Below are 22,324 nucleotides of genomic sequence, written 5' to 3'. Positions count from 1 at the left end.
GCTTCAAGCCTTGCTCTACCACACAAAATCTATGTGCCTTTGGGAAAACCACCTGTCCTCTCCAAGCCTCTGTTTGCTCCTCTGTAAAATAGGAATAAGAATAATACCTCCACCCCAGGATTTGGCAGAGGGTGACTGGCATAGTACGTGTCGAGCATTTGACACCCATAAAACGTCTCCTCTTCCTCCTCAGGATGGATAAATGGTGCGAAGTTGTTCAGCCAAAAGACTCCTGAACTCTAGTGAACCATTTTGTGCTTTAACCAAAAAGTCTGCAAATAACAGATCTGGTGTTGGTTGGCTGGTGAGTTCTCTCAATTCTCTTGTGGCCTGAATGGTTAGCCAAGTCACGTCTGCACATGGGAAGCTCAGTCTCACTGAGGAGGGAGGTGCCCAGTTCCAGTCACCAGGTAAAGGGAAAATCTCTATCGGACACTGGAGCTCAGAGGAGGGCTTCCCATCTATTGGGAGCAGGGGTACATCTCTGAACAGGGGTGGTCAGATGGCAGCCTCCCTGTGGGTCCCAGGGACAGCACAGCTCAGAGGGGAGGTCCACTTAGCTGGCACCCACCTTTCAGTGAGCCCTGGAGCCTCCCCTAAAGTCTTATTTGAGTGTCTGGGCTCAGACTCAGCTCTGCAGAGGCAGCGTGTGCCACATGCTGAGCCAGCGTGTTGAGGGACAACCAGTGTCCCCAAGGCTACCTTGGTGACAGCCTCTCAAGGAGAGGTACATCTTGGTGATTGTGGGGCAGAGTAGAGATCATGGTGTCCAGCATTCCCCACCCCCACTCCCATGAGGGAATTCTTCCTGTGCCAGCCAAGGCCTTGGATGGGCAATGACCTGTGCCATCTGTGGTGGTCACCACCTCCTTAACAAGATGGGCCAAGGTCTGGGGTCTTGATCTTGGCGCCCTCACATGGATGAAGGCTGCTAGCCCCAAGTTCTCGTGTGGTTCCTCACCCAGCTTTCTCGTCCCAGTCCAATGCCCACAGAACACAGACCCGCAGTGAGCCAAGGCTGCTTTACAGAGGGGGCCCCCCTGACATGGCCATCCCAGAGATGGTGCCTGGGCCACTTCCCGGCCTGACTGATTACCGAGAAACCTACTTCAGGTCAGCCAAAGGGACCTTGTGCAATCACTTGGCCGTTATCTTCACAGAGACCGTGGTGTTCAGCGTCCTATCGGGGACCGTCAGCTTCATTCCAGTTATTTTAACAAATGTGTGTTGAGCAGAAACAGAAGGTGAGCCTGTGCCCTGTTGCCAATATGACTAAGGCACAGCTGGGAAAAGAACAAACCAACAGGCTTGTTCTTATTGCTTCTTTCCCCAAAATAATAAACCTTGAATACTTCTCAGAAATTTGGACTTCTCCGCGGAAACATTTGACCCCTGAGTTTCCCTATGCTGAAATCTGAGCAGAGTATGAATGTGACGATTGTGAGATGCTTGCTGTTTTCCACCATGAGGATACCACTATAAACACATTCAGCCTGATCGTTTGTAATTTTCCCCTTTAAACATGTGTGCTTTGTATTTGGCCTGCCTGTCGCCTGAACGCCAGCTCCCTTTCAGTTTTTGCCAGTGAATGTTTTCTTCCCTTCTGTAAACACAGGGCCTCTGGTCCTCCGTCGACAGCTTACCCCAGAAGTTCCAAGTGGAGCCGACAGTGCCCCTTGTCCAGCCCTGGGCCCCTCGGGCCCTGGCTCCTCTGGGGAATCTTGCGTGACGTAAAGAAGTCATATCTGATTCTTGGCCACGCTGGCTTCTGGTCCTGACAGAGCCCAGCCAATTGTGCCCACACTGGAGAGGGATATGGCCTGACACTTAAGTGACTTCTGTCAGGGGACAGCAATGGGGTTTCTAGAATCTGATTTCCTGGTAGCCTTTTCAGAGATTTGTATATAAGGTTAAGAAGAAGATTATTATTATTGTAAGGGGTGAGGACATTAAAAGAGAGAGTACTTGTACTGCTAAATTCCGAAGAAAATCCTTAAATTAATCAGATTTCCAACGACGATGCTTCCTCTCAAAAGACCTGATGGTGATTAATTAACCACACATGTTAACTGATCAATGCTCTTGGTGGCCACTATACTGGTGGTGACTGCTTCTACCTCAGATTCTATTAGTTTCTCCAGCTTGTATAACAGTTGATAAAATTGGGCCAGCCGAGTGGCTCAGTTGTTTAAGAGCTCGCTCAGCTCTTGAGCAACAGTGGTTGCTGGTTTGATTCCTGGCCCGAGCTGAGCTGCTGCTGAGCTGCCACCCGGTGGAAGGATGGCTCAGCTAAAAACAAATAAATAAAAGAGTTGGTAAAATTATCATATTTTATAAATATGAAAAAATGTGGGGAAAACAAATTGACATAGTTTACCCATTTCTGAAGGGGGTTAATAAATCAGATTATAAGATCTTTTAAAGTGTAATGGAGTAAGCTCCTGTTCGAAACATCCCTTTTTTAAAGCAATGTTACCATATCAAGGCAAAAAATCCAAAGATTTCTAAAACATATTTCTACTTTCATGCTTTAAATCTGTTGACTCAGAATTTTTTCTTCCTAAAACGGTAATTCTCGGGGTTGGGTGAGGAAGGAGAAAAATTGGTTTAGACTGTGAGTTTAATTAAAGATTTTGTTGCTAGGTTACAAAATGAGAAGCAAAATTATTCCTATTAAACAATTTAAAAGTTTAATATCTAACCTATAATTGTATGAGAAGAAAATTTTGTATAACATTCTAATCAAGAGGATTCTTTGGAAAACATAAACGGGTTTAACAATTTTGGTCTGAAATGGTTTGTGCCTTCTCCCTGATTTTACCAGCATTACAAAAACAATGTGAACACAATGTTCTAGTTTGTACAACTCTTGGACTTATTTTGTTGTGAAAAGCCCAATTATTTGGAATGGCTTAAATTTCCTCTACTATTTTTTTCTGGTCCTATACACTAGCATCGATTTACTTCAGATTATAAAGTTGAAAAATAAAGAGTTCGGCTAAATTAATGATAAGTAATGTTTTTATAAAAAGAGATTATTTTGTATAATGCTAAAAGATCATAGACTTGATGTGTCAATTTACATTATGATTTCCAGATCCTTAGTTAACTTTAGGACCATAAACTAAGAGTGACTTCAGTTGATAATAAACAATTTTTGGGTGCTTGAACAACATAAAATATGCCCACTGTTATTTAGTACAATACAGGCTGCAGAAACAGGTTGAAAGTCGTGTAGATGTTATGTAGGGTTATGTTCATGGAAATCAAGATTTTTTTTAAGAAAGGCAAAAAAATGTGAAAATCAATATAACAGATTACAACTACACAAGCTGGAATGAAGCACTCTTTAAAAAAAATTTAATCATACATTTTATTTAATCTAACTAGTATATCCACAATATTAACATTTCAACATGTAATAAATCTAAACAATATGAATGAGATATTTTATACTTTCTTATTCCATGTCTTCACATCCAGTGTTTATTTTTATACTTAAAGCCCATTCAATCACCCTTTAAATGTCATTTTGTCATAATTGAACTTTCAAATTTCAAGAGAAAAAAAAATTCCTTGAGAACTTAACATAGATCATGAACCAGTATGTCATCAGAACACTTGTAAAAGAACAACTTTGTAGATTATAATGACAAGTGTTGATTGTCCTTGCCCATAAAACAGAGCTAACAAAGGTTAAACACTCCGGTTAGGACCTTTACTCTTGAACTCTCCCAGGTGCTGGGACGTGGCCGGCTCTTCCCACCCCGCCTTTCCCCAGGCTGTCACCCCGCCTTTCCCCAGGCTGTCACCCCGGCTTCCCTCCCGCCTGAGCGTCCACGTCGTCGTTTCCCAAGGAAGCCTCCTCTGACCACCTGTGCCCATTACGAAGTCTCCTAACCCTCGGAATTGCCGCGTTGAGCTTCTCACAGCTGTAATAATTTAATTGTGTGTGTGATTCTTAGTTTAGTGTCCGTCTTCCTTGCTGTGAGGGCTGTTTTCACTCGCTTTCTGCCTCACCACCTCCCTGGGTGCGAGGCAACTGTACATGCCCAGAGGGCTCGGTCAACATTGGCTGAATGAGTAAATGAAGGACGATGGTAGCAGGGCAGCTCAAAGACACTGGGTCAGGGAAATTAAGTCAGGAGGTTTGTTTTGTGGTTTTATGGGGTCTCCTGGGTCAGTTACTCACAGAGGGACAAGAACTATTGAAGGAGATGCAATTTTGAGAACAGCGGGTTCAAAAATCAGAATAGAAGAGTTTGGAGTTATGTACTGTTACAATCGCTCAGTCAATAAGTACTTTACTAAGTATCTACTATGTGTCAAGCACTGGGGGTGGATACAAAGGTGAAGAAAACGAACTCAGTTCCTGCGTTCACTGTGTTTACAGTCTGGCCGGGGAGGCCGACATTCACGAGACACCTACCTCTACATGCCAAATGTACAGTGATAACTGAGTCAGGTGCTGGGAAGGGAGGTCCGAAGTGCTCTGACAGCCCCAGCTGGAGGTTTCCCTCACGGGAAGGTGCCTGCCGAGCCACAGTGGGAAGGAGAAAGACGAGTGACTGGCCAAAGGTGGGCCCGTTGCGGGGCAGTTCTCCATGGGTCTCACATTTCTGCGTCTCTTAGGAGCTGAGGCACCGGCTGTGAACTCCCACACCACACCACCTTTACAATGATGTTTCTGTAGCCAACAGCCTTGGAAATACACAGTGTTTCCCTCTGGAGCAAAAGGCAGGTTTGTTTACTGTCCAGTAAAATGAAGATAACATCTCCCTCCAGGTCCAAGGAGAGGCAGTCTTACTGCCCATTATAAAAGATCGTGTTCCTTACACTCAGAGCTCCCCTGCTGGGTTGCACAAGCTGCTCCAGCCTCCCCCTCCTGGAACTTGGGGCCAAGAAAAGTGTGTTGGAGGACTGTAGCTGGGGCATTAAATTTAGACTATGCAGATTACGACTTGCAGACCAAGGAGAAACAAGTTGCCCACACCTGGTCGGCAAGTAGCTGTCAGCATCCAAGCTTCCACTTTGGGGAAATGAAAACCCCAAGGCCGTTCTGGTTGAAAGCAATTTCAATATACACCCAGGGTCTGCAGTGCGCCAGGAGAAGGGCTGTCCCCTGTCCCCAGCCACCAGCGAGCAGCAGATGGGAGCAGGCACCTATTGCTTATAAGGTGGTGGGGGCAGAGGTCACCAACTGCCACGTGCTCAACTCTTAAGTGGCTATTATAAAAAGGTGCCCCAGAAAATGTAGAGCAGAAACTAGTGGCAGGACCCTAAGTCGGGTCAGCAGGGCTGTCACGCTGAGATGCCCAGGCAACCACTCAGGATAGCCGCTGCTTCCTCACAGGAAGTGACACAAACATGATGGTCATGCTGCTTGCTGCATCATGAACAAGTCTTCTGTCTCTCTCCTAGGTTCTGGTGTCTCCAGCCAGAATCCATGAAACTGGCTGTCTCATTAGCTTGCAAGTAGCATAAAGCCTTCATAGTTAGTGACAGACACGTAGACAGCGTATGCAAAGACTCCGTGGTGGGAGACAGTGCAGCAAGTGCTTGGATTTGGAGGAGGGTGGGTGGGGTATAGGGAGGGAAGGGACAGGGTGACCTGGGCTGCTGAGCCTTGGGACCTTGGCCAACCCCACTGAGGCAGGCCCAGGGCCACTGGTCGTGAAGCCACTTTCATGCAGAACATGTGAAATTAATAAAATGAGTTTGGGGGAGCACACAACAACTAGTCTTGGGCCAGTCCGAGCCTATGAAGTAATTGTTAACTAAGGAAGAGAGCGAAAATAGGAGGTGTTTTCTTAACATCCTACATCCTGTTATGAAAATTTTTGTATGCATGATACTTTGTAACACCTCAGTTGGAGATTAGAGGAAGTCCACTTCTCAGGGCCCCAAATAAAGGAGGAGAAGTTATCACCGCCTTTCACTGCTGTCCATCACCGAGGCAAAAAAGGAGTCAGTGGCCTCAAAACGGAGCAGCTCTGATGCTTTAGTATTCACAGAGTACAACTCCGGACACACTGCTTTCTGTCCACTCCTCTTACAGTAAAAAGGAGGGGGACTCGTTCCAGTTTTACTGACAGAGGAAAGGAAATGAGGGAGACAGAGACAGAGGGAGAGAGCTCACCGAGAGCCAACATCAGAAGGTCACCTAATGTCACTGTAGAAAGAAAAGGACTTTGTTGACAAGCCCTCTTCCCCAATCTAGCTCTTGGTGTTCTGAACTTTTCACTCACTGCCTGTTAATTAATTTACAGCCTGCAGAGAAAGGAGTTGTGCTGGATCGCTGGCCAAAAAGTGTCTCCACAAGCAGGGCTCCACCCTGCACAGCCCTTTTAGAAAGTTCTGGTCTTATGCTAAGACTGGCGAGGACTCATGAGGGAGGGCTGGGCTTCAGAAGCAACACTGGGAGCGGAGCAGAGGTTGTGGAAATTACCCATCTGAGATGATCAGGAGTCGCCCGTGTTCCCTCTTGGCATTTTGCTGCGCCAGCCCCAGGCATGCAGCAGACCCTTTCTGCTCATTCTAAGTGGCATTTCAAACAGAAAGCACCAGCCCTAGAGTGTTCTCCGGAGCTTCCCAGTCCTCTCTGACTTTTCCTTTAAATAATCAGCACGTGGTTGTTACAAGGCCTCTTCTCTCAAGCCAGGCTGTGGGAAAACAGCTCCCCGAGAGAGCTTGAGGGGGAGCGTGGGTCAGGCGGGGTGCTGGGCTTGGGGAGAAAGTCAGGAACAGCCTTGTCTGAGGCTCTGTGAGTTACAGTTTCAACCCAGCCAAGGGCCAAGGCACACGGGCTGCCAGAAATGCCCGGAAAGTGCTGGCTAGAAAAGCTGCAGACGTGGGAGGGAGGTCTTTGGAAGCGAGGCTGAGTCACCCCAGGAGCCCCAGGCGGTCAGTTGGTGGCTCTTTTGCTGGCAGGGGCCTCATGGAGGGGGGCCCAAGTTTTCAAAATCGCCTGGTTTCTCAATCACCCACTAGGGCCCCAGTGCTCCTCCCCCAAAGCCCCAGCCTGGCAGCTCCGTCACTGACAGCTCGGTTTCCATAAATGGGATGGTTCGGGGCCCTGGGAGTGCAGGGGGACAGGTATAAAGAAAGTGGGAGGCCCACGCACACGGGACGAGGCCACACCTGCCCCCTCTCTGCTGCAGCCAGGATGGGTCGGGGGGTGGCTTGCGCAGGTCTCTAGGTTGGGGGTGCTCAGGGAAGGGCCCCAACAGCCCACAGAGCCACTGGCCAAGGAGTCTTGTCTCCTACCTGCCCGGGGAGGGCTCTAACCCTGGCTTTCTCCTCAGGCTCGGTGGTCCTGGTCCTGGCGCTGCTCCAGAGCTGTGAGTAACCCCCTTTTAGATCCTGGGGGTCCTGGGGGGCAGGGGTGTGGGGAGGACGTGCACAGGAGGTACTGGCAGAGGGGAGCACTTTTCCAGCTTCTGTGGTTCAGAAGGCTCAGACATATTAACACTGGTTAAATGGAGGTGATAAGTATTTTTATGTCTGTTATATTATACTACTTCTACTTTTCTGTATATTAGAAATGCTTCAAACTAAGAATCTTTCAAAGGCTCAGGCTCAATGAAAACCTGTTGGGAATCACTGCTGGGATGAGCGCCAGCCTCTGCTCCTCCCCCATCACCAGGCAGGCAGACAGACTCCCTTTGCAACAGGAGGGATTAGGATGAGAGCAGAGGAAGGACTTCCTGGTCCCTTGACACCGTGCCCCAGCTCGGGTGTGGGCTGAGGGGACCTGGGGACTGCTGCTCTGGGTGGGTTACAGGTTAGGGGCAGAGAACAGAGGGACCAGACCCTGTCAGCCAAGGGCCTGGCAAGGCCCCACCCTGCAGCCAGGTCTGTGACTCTGGCTGTGTTGGGCTGGGTCCCCTGCTCTTCGGAGGCTCTGGGACGCCTTCTTTGCTTGCAGCAGGCCCCATTTCATCCTGTTCTTGGTGTGCAGTGTGCTCACACAGCAGGCTCTCCTCCAACCATTTTCACAATAGGCCTGATTTCCACAGGACCGGGAGTCTGCTTTCACTTAGCATTCCAAGTGCTCACGCTGCCTCCCCACAGCCTGGAGCTGACCTCAGGGTTCAGCAGAGGCCCCCCCCCCCAAAACTCCTCCTCAGGTGCAGCATACAAGCTGGTCTGCTACTACACCAGCTGGTCCCAGTACCGGGAGGGTGACGGCAGCTGCTTCCCCGACGCCGTGGACCCCTTTCTGTGCACCCACGTCATCTACAGCTTTGCCAACATCAGCGACAACGAGATTGACACCTGGGAGTGGAATGACGTGACGCTGTACGGCACACTGAACACACTGAAGAGCAGGTGGGGCCACGGGCTGGCCAACCTGGAGGGACACGGGGTTGCTGGGCTGCTCCCAGGCTGGTCACCTGTGCCCAAGAGTGCGGCGAGGGCCCCCGCGCTCACCTCTGGGTGGATACCTGGAGGCCTTGGCAGGTGTCGGGCAGTATTTGGGCTGATGGTCCAGGCCGATGGGAGAAGAAGCCAGTGCTGAGCTCCTCTGCGAGCAGGCGCCCACCCCCATCTGCCTCTCCAGGAAGCATGGAGACCGTTCACATTCTGTTTTCCATATGCTAACGTGGGGGACAAAAGTAGCCTATGATGTCAGAATACTGGACCTGAGAGCTGGAAGGGCCTCCGAGGCCCAAGTCAGCCTCCCAAACATGGGAGGCTGTGTCACAACAACTTTACTCCACCCTGCCCCCTCTCCCTGTGCCCACAGGAACCCCAACCTGAAGACTCTCCTGTCTGTTGGAGGATGGAACTTTGGTTCTCACAGGTATGACTCACTGCCCAAGGATAATGGGATACAGGTGAGGAGGCGTAGGTCTCCACTCACCCACCACATGGGGGCCACGGGGCGACGTGCAGGGTCCTAAATTATTGTCAGGGGCCTGCCTCGTGGGACGCCAAGAAACCAGAGCCCACAGCGGGAGAGGGACTTGCCAGAGTCACACAGCAAGGTGACAGTGGATGTTCTCCTTCCTCGCCAACTCTCTTTTTACCCTCAGGCCTGACAACAAAGGTCTTCTGAGGGATACGTCCTAAGGGCTGGAAGGACACAGATGGAAAGGATGAGGAAGTTGAGGAGTAGGGACCCTGGAGGACTTGCTGGAGTGGGTACAGCTGGAATAGGGCTGGAAAAGGGCGTGGGGTACGGCCCCAACAGCTCCCACTTACTGACTGATTTCTAAGTGTGAGATACCTTTCCAGCCATTGTCACATGTGATCCGCACAGTCGCACTGAGATATTATATTTACCCCATTTTCCAGATGAGGTCACTGAGAGTCAGGTTAGAGCCTGTTCAGAGCCAGGCTTGGAACCCAGGGATGTCAGACTCCAAAGCACATACCTGCAAGTGCCTCCTGTGCCGACCGTGGCCTCCTGGGGCTCTGGGCTCACGGTCTCCGTTCCTCGTGGCTCAGAAACTCCTCCAGAGGGCTGAAGCACCCAGTGATTTGACCACTCTCCTGGTATGGTTTCGGTCCTAGGTTCTCCAAAATAGCTGCCAATGCCCAGAGTCGCAGGACTTTCATCAAGTCAGTGCCACCCTTTCTGCGGGCCCATGGCTTCGACGGGCTGGACCTCGCCTGGCTGTACCCTGGACGGAGGGACAAGCAGCATCTCACCAGTCTGGTCAAGGTGCTGATTGGGGCAGGGAAGGGGCTGGCGCCAGGGCGTGAGCTGGGCAGACGTTGCCTCCACCTGAGGGCCTACTGAGGGCAGGTGAAGAGGGACTGAGGCACCCAGGCTTCAGGGTCCTGGGACCTGGGCCAGGAAGACCAGCAGGCCTGTGTGCTGAGCACTCGCAGAGCACGAAGATGCCTGTGATCACGGCAGGGGCGGGGCAGGGCCCTAAGGGGCAAAGCACCCACTCATCACTGCCCACTCAGTGGAGTGTCACTGTGTCAGGGACACTCAGCCACATCTGGAGACAGGCCAAGCGTGTCCAGTTACCCCAGGGCAGAGCATCTAAAAAAATTGTCCACAGCACCAACATAAGGCTCCCGAATTTTGCGGTCTCATGTGCCAGCTCGAACAAGGCACAGACCAAAAGGCAAATTTCTTTCCACATCATCCGTGGGCCAACATAGCATGTCCCATCATTCGAGAGCTATCATGGTCCCTCCAGCAGAGGAGTGAGTGAGTAGAGATGGGTGTGACGAGGGCTTCTGGAGACGAGACTGGCCTCAACAGGTCTTTAGGAAAAATGGGTGCACCCCAGTCAGGCTGCCACCCCAGCCCACAGACCAGGCCAGGGAGGGGCTTGAGGTGCCGCCTCCCCGCTCAGGCCCCTCCCACAGCCCGGTCTGTCCCTTGCCTGCCTCTCTCCCAACCAGGAGATGAAGGCTGAGTTTTCGAGGGAGGCCCGGGAGGGGACAGAGCGGCTCCTGCTCAGCGCGGCTGTGTCTGCTGGGAAGGTGGCCCTTGACCAAGGATACAACATCGCCCAGCTAGCCCAGTGAGTTCCCCTCCAGCAGTGAGAACCTTGCTGTGTGAGCTTGAGCAAGTCACTTCCCTCTCTGTGCCTCAGTGTCCCCATCTGCCCACGGGGCACCGTGAGCCCTGTCCTTCCTTTCCCATTTGGGGTGCTGTGCCGACGAGCTGAGCGTTTCTTTGAGGAAAAGGCAGGAGGAGAAGCTAAAGACCGGGCACTTGCTGTGTGCCGGGCTGCTCGCTGCAGACCCAGTGGCAGTGCTGGCACTTGTCCTTTCCAGACTGCCAGGGAGCCCTCCTCACCTGCCCCGCATTGAGAGGGAGCGGATTGGGGCCTGATCTCTGGGGGACGAGGCCCTGTCACTTCAGAATTGCCTTTCCGATGACCTCAGGGAGCTGCAGACTCGGAGCTCAGATGGATCACTTAGGGAGTGGCCATGAGGCGGCTCTCACATTTGCCCCAAACACCTGAAGCTCGCGTTCATGCAGCCGCTCACCTGTGTGTGGGTCGCAGATGTGGGCCAGCCTTTGGTCCTGCTATTTTCTCACAGCTGTCTGTCGGTGCCACTTTTAATCTGCACTCACTGAGATGAACTTGGTGGGAGTGAGGGCTAGATGATATGTCACCCCCAAATGTGTGCTGCGGCAGAATGGAAAGGTCCCATTCCCACCTTAAGTGTACATGTGGGGCCCCAATCCCCCCTGGGTGTGGTCACTGGTCACCACTGGGTTTGGGTGGGTGGCTGCCCGCATGCTCTGCTCACACCCTGCTTGGTGGTGGTCGTGAAGCCGAGAGCTTCTCCAATGCCCACCTCGGCCCCCACCCCTCCTCCCAGACACCTGGACTTCATCAACCTCATGACGTACGACTTCCACGGTGCCTGGCGCCAGACCACCGGACATCACAGCCCCCTGTTCCGAGGCCAGAAAGATGCACGTGCTGACAGGTTCAACAACGTTGTGAGTGCCCGGAAGGACGGGGGCTGGCCGGTGCCCACATGCCACCCCTCACTCCTCAGTCCCCTGCAAGGGAGGCGCCATGGGCCTACTTCACAGATGAGGAGACCGAGGCCCCACGTCGATGTGTCCTCCAGGCTCTAGGAGCACAGGGCTCCACCTCTCGGTAAAGGAGCAGGACCTCCCTGACAAGGCCGCAGGGCACAGTGGAGGCGGAGGCCAGGCTGGGGCTGAGGGCCAGGAGTCTGGTCTAGGCTGCTCGTCCTATGGAACCTGAGCCAGTCACCGGATCTCTGCGACTGTCACGTAGTAACAATCCTGTCCTGTGCTCCTGAGGGGCTTTTGAGAATGAAACGGTACAATGTATCTTAGACTTGACATGGTCCCAGAAAGAAGGGGCATCCTACGGCCTGTGGGGACGGACCCAGCCTTCCTGGCTAACCACTGCCCCTCTCCCCACCCAGGACTACTCCGTGGGCTACGTGCTGCGGCTGGGGGCCCCGGCCGAGAAGCTGGTGATGGGCATCCCCACCTTTGCGAAGACCTTTACCCTGGCCTCTTCCGAGACGGGTGTGGGAGCACCCACCTCAGGGCCTGGAACAGCTGGCCGATTCACCAAGGAGGAAGGAACCCTGGCCTACTATGAGGTATGACTTGGGGAGAAGGGAAGACTCCCACTGCACCCCACTTTGCTCCTTTGGGGATAAGAACAATGTCCAATGGACTGGGTGAGGGGGAGGCCAGGCACACTAAGCCGGCAGCGAAAGCTTCCTCACCCCTCTTTCCAGCCCAGGAAAGAGCTTTGCCCAAAGGCAGGTGCCTTTGAATCTCGCCAGCCTACAGCTCTGTGCAGCATGGGGCCAGTCCTCAGTGTCAAGCCACACAGCTCTGGGACATTTGCATCTGTTTTACACAAGCTTGCAGAAAGCCAGTAGTGTCTGGAGGCCTGGTAGCCAGCAGGGTGAAGCAGGGGCTGACAGAGACTTGGGGCGTTGCACCCTATGGCCTGCAGTCTCAGTGTCGCTCCCTGCACCCTGCCTTGTTCTCTGCTCAGGTCTGTGACTTGCTTCGTGGAGCCACGGTCCATAGACTCCTGGACCAGCGGGTTCCCTATGCCACCAAGGGCAACCAGTGGGTGGGGTACAGCGACCCGGAGAGCGTCAAAATCAAGGTAGGTCCCCAAGGCCATGCCCAGGTAAAGAGGGAGAGGGACAGCCTGCTCTGAGCAGCCACCACATGCGGGTCCCTTGCATGGGGGCAGCTGTGTTACCAGAGTTTCGGGCCCTGACCATGTCGGACCTCCCGTCTAGGTGCAGTACCTGCGGAACCAGCAGCTGGCGGGCGCCATGGTGTGGGCCCTGGACTTGGACGACTTCCGGGGCACATTCTGTGGTCAGAACCTGCCCTTCCCTCTCACAAGTGCCATCAAGGACGCGCTCACTGCGGCTTAGCCTCCGTCCTCCTGCAAAGGAGCCAGGTTGCCCACCCTACTGAACCTGTCACCCTCCGCGGAACCCCCTTGCAGAGGGCCACTGCTCTGAGGCCTGAGCTAGGCTCTGGTGCAGGGCCAGCAGCAGAGGATCTGGAGGCAGCACACACTGTTGATGAGTGAAACGCTCGATGGCCCCAAGCCCAGTGCAAGGGGATTTCCTCCAGCTCCCTTCCCCAGGCCTCTGTCTCAAAGGACGCCACTGGGCAAGCTCCACCACCAAGGAGCCTAACGCCACCTCTGTAGAGCCCAACTTGAACCCCCAGGAGCACAGCTGAGCCCCGCACACACACCCCCTTCCTCCGCCACAAGATGTTCAATAAAGCACCAGAGCTTCAAAGCATTGGCACTCGCTTCAGGCCATCTTTGCAGCTGCAGTGGGCTCACCGGGCTCGCCTGGCCCGTCTCCTCTGGTTTCTGCTCTCCCAGGCTTCGGTGGCCTGGGCTTGCAAAGGGGGAGGCCACCCTGGCTTCGGCCAAGACCTAGGGAGTCCCAAAAGGGGGCCAGCATCCTCAAACCCATCTGCCATGGACTTCGCCCAAGAGGGTGAAGCCGGGGAGCCATCTGGGTGCAGCGCTGGGTGAGAGCAGCTTTTTCTGCTCCCAAGGGCAGCACATGGGAGGAGGAGGGAAGCCCTTCACTCCGAACCCTCCATGTTCTCTGACGAGGGAGGTGTGGGACCCAGCCCAAGGCCAGTGTGGAGAGCCCTGACCCCAGATGCGGGCGAGGAAGGGAACACCAGTGTCACCTCACGCAGCTTCCCTTCCTCCCAGGGCTGGAGCCTGCAGCCTCGGAAGCCAGCCGTCCAGCCGTCCCCTCGCCTCCCCTTCCCGTAGCTGCATCCGCCCTCAGTCCTGCTCCTTTCTCCCCTGGGCCCTCAGCCCAACAGAGATCAAGGCTCCTCTGTCAGGCTGGCCTGGGACACGTGGGCAGCTATAAGACGTGCCACGTGTCTGAGGCGTGTCCGATGCACACTCCAAACAGGGAATCTATTCATGGACCCCCTGACGTTTGTACTGTCTATGTCTTAGCCTTGTGGTTTGTGACACTAGTTTAAGGTGTAGGGAAGGAAAGGTCTATTAGCCTCCTTGAAACCTGAACCAGTTGGAGCTGAGCAGATGCAACTAGTCCCAAGGTCACAGCCTGGCTAAAGGCAGAGCGAGTGGGAACTGGGCCGGGGCCTCGGGGGTACCTGACATTTCACTGCTGGCCCGAGGGCCAAGCATCCCCCAAACCCCGCCCCACCGCCCGCACCACCAACCGAGGGTCTTTGAAACCCAGGGGCTGTGAGCCCTCCAGGGCAGCCAGGCCTCCACCCTGCCCCCTGTACCCCCCGCCGGGGACAGGCTCTGCGGGGCTGACTCAGGGTCTTGCCCAGTTAGTCACGTTCACTTATAGCTGCAGACTCAGAGTCCAGGGATGGGAATCTGGTCTCCAGGGCCCGCCCCTGCGCACAGCACACTGAGTCACCTGGCAGAGGCCACAGGCGCTCAGGCAAGGCCAGCCAGGAGGCTCCCCAGGCCCTGCACTGCCACTCCCCAACAGGGACACCCCTGTGCCCGAACCCCAGGAAGGACACTGCCTGTGGCTGAGTAAATTACATGTGAACTGACTTCTAAGTTGTGGGCTATATCGTACGTGCTAAAGGGTGCCTGAAATTTATTTTTTTAATTTGGAGAATTATTGTATAGTGAACACTTGGACAGGAAATGGGGCCTCATCAGTCTCCTTAAACTCCACGCAGAGGCTGCCACCACCATCTGCTGTCCTCTGCACTCCACCACCTGGAGATGCCCCGGAGGACAAGAGCCTGCTGTTGTCTGCCGAGTTCCACCTGGAGGCTAACCCCATCTCCACTTTAGGTGCCAACAAACCGCACAGCGATGGGTGCCTCCTGCTGAGGGTCAGCTCTTCCCCCAGACTGTGGCCATTAAGCATAACGCTGCAGAGGGTGTTTTGGGGCATGTCTCCTGCGGCCACGTGTGGGCCGTATGCTTTCAGTTCTTCGAGGGCCATCTCACTTCCCAAAGCGTTCTCTCAGCAGCACCAGAGCTCGTTGCCTGCCCCCCTCCCTGGCACGTGGTGTTTCTGGCTTATTAAATGATCACCGATCTTAGTGTTTTATTGCGTGAATGAATCGATAACTGGAAATTTGTACCTGCCTCGTCTCCTCCATTGCAAACGCCCGAGCCATGCCCCACTTTGAAGAGTTTGGGAGTTTCAGAGTGCGGCCACCCTCCAGTGTCTCTTCCACATCTGCCGTATGACTTTAGCCCACCCCAAGGGCCAGGGGTCTGTCATCATGCTCTCTGGAATAGACAGGGAAGTGGAGGCCCAGAGAGGCGGGGACAGGGGCCTTACATCCCCTTCCTGGGGTCCCATTGCTGGAAGACCTCGCCTCGCTCAGCCCCACCTTGGCGCCCCGCTTCCCTCCCTCTCCAGGGCCTCAGCCTCAGGCCCCAGGGGATGTGAGGACAGGCGAATGTGGGACCCCAGAGGCAGAGCTGGGAGTGCTCCCCAGGGAGGCTATTTCGGGCCTCTGGGACCGAGCCCCAGGCTGAGGAGTTGGGCACAGGTGACCCCACAGAGGCCAACACACACTGAGCTGGGTTCATTCTCCAGATGGAAGCTGTCATTCCCACTGCCCTGACCCCTGGCACAGGCTCCTGGCAATGTCCCATCTCCCCAGTCTGTGCCTTCCTCCCATCAGGACACCAGCACCTGGCTACTGAGGTCCAATCGCGGTGACGGTGAGGGACAGATGGGACAGTGCACTCCTCGAGGCACCCTGGTGCAGGGTTCCTCCCCCAGAGCTATTCCTGGCCTAGGAGCTCCCCGCCCCCAGCCCCCCGCCCTGACCTGACCCCACAGCTGGGAATCGCTTCACTGGGGGTGGGGCAGCCCCTGCTATATAAGCCTGGACCTGGGTGCCCCAGGCACCCTGGAGGCCCCGACCCTCCACTGCGGACCTCTGCACACTGCAGCCTGACCCCCAGCCAGCCAAGCAATGACAGGAAAAGTCACCTCGGAGGCCCCTGCTGATGGTCCAGAGGAGAATGCCTCTGAGTTGGCCAAGGGGCCCACAGAGCCCTTGGAGGAAGTGGCAGCATCAGGGAGTCCCGGGGAAGAGCAGGCTCCTGTGGCAAGCCCTCAGGCCCCTGTCCCCACGGCCACTAAGCCTGCACCCCCAAGTGAAGGTGACAAGAAGTGGGGCAGGTGGAGGAGGGAGGCAGGGAGCTCTTGGCGTCACTTCATCCCCTCTCCTATCCCTCAGACGTGCCCAGTGCCCCGCTGCTGCTGACGGTGGAGGATGTGAGTGACAGCTCCGTGACTGTGAGCTGGGAGCCTCCGGAGAGGCTGGGGAGGCTGGGACTCCAGGGCTACGTGCTGGAGCTGCGCAGGGAGGGAGGTGAGCCGAGCCCTGCAGACGCCCAGGGGACGTGGGCTTTGGGCACAGCAGGGACAAGCCCCCAGACCCCGCCACTGGCCAGTCAGGAAACGCAGGCGGGGGAACCCACATGGCCTCGGGAGGCCCTCATCCTCCAGCTCCAGGGAGCCCCTGAGTAACAGCACAGGAAGATGGGATGCAAAAGGCACTGCTCTGATGAGAAGTGAGGGCGGTGCTACAGCTCAGCGGACCCTGCTGAGGGGGAGAGGGGTGGGTAAGCTGGAGGCAGAGCGCAGAGAAGCTAGGGGGTGGGCGGGAGACTTAGACTAAGAGACAGTGAGAAAAATAGGGAACCGGGCGCTCTGGCCAGATTCCTGCTGCCGCTGTCTGGGGTTCACTTCCACGCTCAGCCTGCGCTCTGCCTCGGCCCCTGCTGTGCTGTGTGACTTGGCAAAGGTGTCCACCCGCTCTGAGCTCCAGCAACCCCATCTCTGGCCACCATTCCAGGGCTCTAATATCAGGTGTCTTTGATGCCTTTGAAAGTGAGAAGTCAGGGACGGGGAGCCCAGAGAAAAGAGGCCCAGAGAGGGAGGTCAGCTTCGTCAGGTCACATGAGAGAAGGGAGCCCGTGGCCACAAAGCCAGAGCCCTGCGCTCTCTCCTCTCCCCAGCCTCGGAGTGGGTGCCTGTGAACGCCCGGCCCGTGATGGTGACCCAGCAGACCCTGCGGAACCTGGCTCTGGGAGATAAGTTCTGCCTGCGCCTGGCTGCTGTGAGCCCTGCAGGGGCCGGCCCGCCAGCTGTGCTGGACCAGCCTGTCCACATCCGAGAGACCATCGGTAAAGCCCGTCCTCTCATCTACTGCCCCTGGCCCTCCCAGGCACCATATCTGGAAAAACTGAGGCCAGTGGGCAGAGGGGAAAGGCGGTCATGTCCCCTGTCCCCACACAAGCCACATGCTGTCACCATCTTGCCTGAAGACAGTTCCAGGTCCTTCAGCAGTTAGGGGCCTCTGGAGGTCCAAGAGGCCATTTCCCTGAGTGGCCGAGCCTCCGAGCATTAGAGGAAGGGCTTCCTGACCCCAGAAACGAAAGCTCAAGCTCCCCAGGCCGCCGGCCTCAGGTCCAAGAGCCAGAATCATCCCACTCTTCCTCCTTTCTAAGCTCAATTCCTCCAGCGGTCGTGGAAGCCGTTTCTGCCCTGTGTCTGTTCGTTTCCTACGGTCTGGGCTCCAGGTCTCCCACAGGTGTGGGGCCAGAGCAAAGTCTCTGCTCACACCTGGTTCCACCATGTCCCTGGTGGGAGGAAGCCAAGGGCCCGTGAAGGTTTCTCCGTTCCCAGAGGGCAGCACCGCACTGGGGACCTGGGAGGCCAGCTGTTGTCCCTTGCTGAGATTTCTATTTGCAGGGTGCATTAGCCTCAAGCCTACCCTTGCCTCCGTCCCAGAGCTGGTCGGGTTTCAGTCTGTTAATGGCAGTGAGTCATTCGGTCTAATCCAAGGTCTCTGGGGATGGCCCAGGGTCCCAGGTGAAGAGAGACACAGACCAGCAGGTGGTCTGAGGCCTTCTCCACCCAACCCTTGCTCCCTCTCCCCACCCCCCAGAGAGGGAGCCCACGATTCTGGCCTCCAGAAAGGGGTTTCATGGCCACGGGAGGGGTCAAGTTTGGATTCAGGGAAATACTTCTCAACTCTTAAGTCATGAGGGATGTGGGACCCATGCGGAGCGTAGAATCGTGGACTGTCACTGCTGGTCCGAGAGGCCCAGGGACTCTCTGGAGGTGACCCAGCCTATGGTGGCAGCCCTGCCAGGACCCTATTCCACACAGGACCAGCCACACCCTGCCAGGTGGCAGGGGGTCTGCTCAGTGGTTTTCAGAACCACCAAGGGTCCTGGACCTCCTCCAGAGGCCCCAGAGAGCTGCGACTGAGACGCCGCAAGAGCCCAGGCCTCCGCTCCGAAGCCTGACACTGGCAGCCAGACTCGGCACCCACCACTCCACCGAGATTCCTCTGGCAGGAGACAGGGGGGTTTCCTGGAGAGAACAGTGGGAGGCGGCCGTGAGCACACAGGGACAGCCAGGCCGTCCTCACGGGCAGGGCAGGGTGGAGGCCTGCCCAGGGTCCTCGGCTGCGCAGCTGTCCATGCTTGGTCACCTGCAGCTGCCAAACGTTCCGTGCCTGATGCTTCCAGAGCCAAGTGCCACACAGCTAATCCTCAGAGACACAGTGTCCCTTCACTGTCCCCTCCCATCCGCCCTGCGTGCCACCAACTGCTGCCACCTGTTTGCTACTGAGAAGCCTCAGTCACCACCACCCCAGGCCAGCAGGCAGGGGAGACAGTGGCCGGGACTGCGGCAGTGTCCCTCGGAATGCCAGTGGCCTCGGGGGCTGCACCTGGTTAGGCGACAGCCAGGGAGGTGGTCTGATTTGGGGAAGGACTTCCCAACTGTGAGACTGAAGGTGGGCAGGGGTGACAGAGGAAGAAGAGGGTATGTCTGCTCTGGTGTCATTTAGGAAGGGACAGATCCTTAACCCTCCCGTGACCTGGGCACAGGACAGTGGGCAGAAGGGACACAGGGTCCCTTATAGGCAGCGTGCTGGGTTGGGGGGCAGAGGCTTTGCCCTCATTCTGGGCACGCAGGCTGCAGGCGCAAGCAACCCCAGCCTGGCAGGATCCAGGCGCCCAGCTCTCACACCACAGGGACCTCCTGGCTCTCAGGTCCCCAGGCTCCTTGGGGTTTGGGCCCCTGGGCCTCGGGAGCAAACCCTGCCCTTCCCACAAGGAGGTGACCCCAGGACGCAGCCAGGAGCCCTCGCCCAGCAGCACCCACTGCTGCACTGAGCCTGGACTCTCGCTTTGATGCAGAGGGCCCCAAGATCCGTGTCCCCCGTCACCTCCGTCAGACCTACATCCGCCAGGTGGGACAGACGGTCAACCTGCAAATCCCCTTCCAGGTGGGTGTCTCCTGCCGCGCGTGAGTGCGGTTGGACATCAGGCCCCCATCTGAGGTGGTCGGAGGAGCCCAGAAGATGTGAGGATCCCTGGGGGTGTCGGCCACCAAGATGGCCCTGCCCACCTGCCCTGTCATGCACATTCTCCAGCCTGTGGACAGGACAGTCTGTCCCAGGCTGGCTGGACACCTGGAGGGTGGGGCTCTGGGCAGCACCTGGGGCTCCAGCGCCCGCTGCCCCTCGTGGGCAGGGCTGTTGGGTGGCTCCCAGGACACAGCCCCAGAGACCTGGAGTTGGGGGGGGGGCGGGTGCCTGGTTCCTCCTTCACAACAGGTCTTCTCCCCCCCAGGGGAACCCCAAGCCTCAGGCCTCGTGGACCCACAACGGCCACGCCGTGGACAGCCAGCGGGTGAGCGTGCGCACTGGGCAGCAAGACTCCATCCTCTTCATCCGCTCAGCCCAGCGCTCAGATTCAGGCTGCTACGAGCTCACCGTGCGGCTGGAAGGCCTGGAGGCGAAGGCCGCCGTCAACATCCTGGTGACTGGTAGGCACTGGGAGGCTGCCCGCCCTGGACCCTGACCCCTACCTATTACCACAGAGTGACCACACGGGGTCCGGCCATGGCGTGAGAGAGGAACAAGATGTTGGGTGCCGGGCTCTGTGGCAGGTCCAGCCCCCACCCCAGTCCCTCTCACACTCTGGGCCTGCAGAGAAACCTGGACCCCCGAGCAGCATCAAGCTACTGGACGTCTGGGGCTGCAATGCTGCCCTCCAGTGGACGCCGCCCCAGGACACAGGCAACACGGAGCTTCTGGGCTACACGGTGCAGAAGGCAGACAGCAAGACAGGGGTGAGGCTTCCTAGAGCAGATGGGGGGAGGGCAGCCCCCCGGGAGACCAGCGACTGAATTCTAGTCTACCTGCAGCTAGCCTGGCTCCTCGTGTGGCTTTTGGCAAGATCTGTTTCCCCCTGAAGACTGCCAGGGAAGCTCTCTGAGGCCCTTCAGACTCTAGGTGGCCCTTCTGGAAATGTCATGAGCATAGGGATCACCCAGGAATCTTGCTGAAATGCAGATTTTAATTCAATACATTCAGGGTGGAGCTGAGAGCCTGTGCTTCTGAGAAGCTCTCAGCTGCTCACAGTTTGCAGGTGCTCGGCCCACACTTTAGTGCAAGCCTCCAGAATTCTCTGAGAACCCCAGAGAGGTCATCTGAACGACCCAGGGGCCCCTTCTCCCAATTCAAAGTTCCTCAAGCCCAAGGCTAGAAGGTTCAGCCCCCGCAGGGACTGGGCACAGAAGGAACGCTCTGAGGGCGGGGCGGGGGGCGGGCTGAGAGGGGAGATGACAGGCCGGCCGGCCGCAGCAATGGTTCACAGTGCTGGAGCGCTACCACCCGACAACCTGCACCGTCTCCGACCTCGTGGTGGGCAACTCCTACTCCTTCCGGGTCTTTTCGGAAAACCTGTGTGGACTCAGTGCCTCGGCCGCTGTCACCAAGGAGCTTGCCCACATCCAGAAGGCAGGTGGGTCTGGGCCGGGACCAACAATGCGGGTTCCCCCCTCGCATCTCTGTCTTTTCCTTGATGTGGCAGCTGCCCTCCCTGTGGGCTTCTCACCGGTGCTGCCCTGTCCACACCCACACACAGCAGCAACCGTAAAGAAACGGATGTGGGGATTGATTTAACAAACGCATCAGAGCAGACCCATGCCAACAAGAATTACCCCTCAGGAGGATGTGTATTTATTCTAAAGATGCAAGTGGCTGCTAGCATCATAGGGGTGGTTGGGTCTCACGCGCATGTCCCAGGGGAACCGTCTGAAGGGCAACGAGTATGGATAGTGAACTCTGGCAAGTGTGCTGCAAGCACAGCCCTCGCAACCCTAATATGACCCACACAGATGGACGAGAGAGATACGAGTATCCACTGTCTCCACACAGGGCATGGCCCCCTGTGCCAAATGTGAAATTCCAAGCCCTTTCTCCCTGTCACCCTGCGTGCTCCAGGGCCCTCCCCCACACACAGTCGTGGAGGCTCCGGAAGGCACACTCTTTCTAACTCCAGCCTGAGATGTGCGGAGTTAGGAGGAAATTTTTATTGAAAAAGGAGAGCCAGTCAGGTCTGCAGAGACAAACAGACATGAGAAGTGGTCTCCGGGCTGCTGCTCTGCACCCTTCGTCACCTCTCTGGCCTTCCTGCCACCCAAGCATGGTCTCAGCTTCGCCCCGTTGAGACATTCTGCGTCTGAACTCTGCACACTGGCCATGCCTGGCTTCCTAACGGCCCTGCCCCAGGGCCTCAGAGGAGGCGTCACGATGAAATGGGCTGTCTCCCGCCTGGTGATGCCCAGACCTCCCTCCCGACCATCGGCTCTCTACCCGGAGAGCCGGAGTCATCACGTGCTCGTCCACCCTGAAGTCACTCATCCTCTAGGGGCCGTATTTCCCATCTGTCACGTGGGGACAACAGTTACCCTTGCAGAGGGGTGCTGTGCAGTCTAAGTGACATAGCTGGGTGGAAGCTATAGTGATTATCTGAGGGAAAGGGGTGAGATCAGTCCTAAGGGGTCTCCTTCTGCAACACACATTCACCCCATTTTCTCCCTGAACCCAGAAATTATTGCCAAGCCTAAAGGGTTTGTGGAGAGAGACTTCTCAGAAGCCCCTTCGTTCACCCAGCCCCTGGCTGACCACACTTCCACCCCTGGCTACAGCACGCAGCTCTTCTGCAGTGTCCGGGCGTCACCCAAGGTGAGGGGGCGGTGGGGGCGGTGGGCTGAGGGGTCTCACCAGGCATGTCCACCTAGGCCTGAGGACGGCCTCGGAGGGCCGCGCCCAGCCCCCCACCTGCCAGGCCTCCTGTGACATTGCTCCCCCAGCCCAAGATTGTCTGGATGAAAAACAAAGTGGACATCAAGGGCGACCCCAAGTACCGCGCCCTCTCGGAGCACGGCGTCTGCATCCTGGAGATCCGGAAACCCAGTCCCTTTGATTCCGGCATCTACACCTGCCAGGCCACCAATGTGCTGGGGGAGGCGTCTGTGGACTGCCGGCTCGAGGTCAAAGGTGAGG

The 22,324-nt window shown here is 56.2% G+C and overlaps 2 protein-coding genes across 3 annotated transcripts in view; both read left to right on the top strand.

The window, feature by feature from the left end:
* The first annotated feature begins 7,101 nt into the window (after positions 1-7,101).
* CHI3L1 (chitinase 3 like 1) lies at positions 7,102-13,256 on the top strand. The gene is made up of 10 exons (XM_019638137.1): positions 7,102-7,190; positions 7,305-7,340; positions 8,130-8,331; positions 8,750-8,806; positions 9,520-9,670; positions 10,369-10,490; positions 11,302-11,425; positions 11,887-12,069; positions 12,477-12,593; positions 12,733-13,256. The coding sequence occupies exons 1-10, from the start codon at positions 7,166-7,168 to the stop codon at positions 12,871-12,873; spliced, it is 1,158 nt and encodes a 385-aa protein (XP_019493682.1). The 5' UTR covers positions 7,102-7,165; the 3' UTR covers positions 12,874-13,256.
* A 2,583-nt stretch (positions 13,257-15,839) lies between these two features.
* Positions 15,840-22,324, top strand: part of MYBPH (myosin binding protein H) — a 7,497-nt gene continuing 1,012 nt past the window's right edge. The window contains exons 1-9 of one of the 2 annotated variants that reach the window (XM_019638080.1): positions 15,840-16,109; positions 16,187-16,321; positions 16,971-17,138; positions 19,167-19,255; positions 19,602-19,797; positions 19,964-20,103; positions 20,618-20,777; positions 21,867-22,003; positions 22,132-22,318. In XM_019638080.1, coding sequence (XP_019493625.1) covers positions 15,920-16,109; positions 16,187-16,321; positions 16,971-17,138; positions 19,167-19,255; positions 19,602-19,797; positions 19,964-20,103; positions 20,618-20,777; positions 21,867-22,003; positions 22,132-22,318 — 1,402 coding nt within the window. In that variant the 5' untranslated portion in view covers positions 15,840-15,919. The remainder of the gene's footprint in view (positions 16,110-16,186; positions 16,322-16,970; positions 17,139-19,166; positions 19,256-19,601; positions 19,798-19,963; positions 20,104-20,617; positions 20,778-21,866; positions 22,004-22,131; positions 22,319-22,324) is intronic. The other variant, XM_019638081.1, reaches the window with a different exon arrangement.

The sequence above is a fragment of the Hipposideros armiger genome, unplaced genomic scaffold (genome assembly GCF_001890085.2).
Source record: "Hipposideros armiger isolate ML-2016 unplaced genomic scaffold, ASM189008v1 scaffold_37, whole genome shotgun sequence".
Classification (NCBI taxonomy): domain Eukaryota; kingdom Metazoa; phylum Chordata; class Mammalia; order Chiroptera; family Hipposideridae; genus Hipposideros; species Hipposideros armiger.
Note: the sequence above shows the minus strand (reverse complement) of the source record. Positions and strands in the feature narration are given on the sequence as shown.

Bases quoted from the DNA above. Each gene is read 5' to 3' on its own strand.
- CHI3L1 (XM_019638137.1), top strand. From the start codon at position 7,166: ATGGGTCGGGGGGTGGCTTGCGCAG. The intron at 10,491-11,301 runs GTGAGTTCCCCT...CCCTCCTCCCAG, and splicing joins AACATCGCCCAGCTAGCCCA to ACACCTGGACTTCATCAACC. The intron at 11,426-11,886 runs GTGAGTGCCCGG...CTCCCCACCCAG, and splicing joins CTGACAGGTTCAACAACGTT to GACTACTCCGTGGGCTACGT.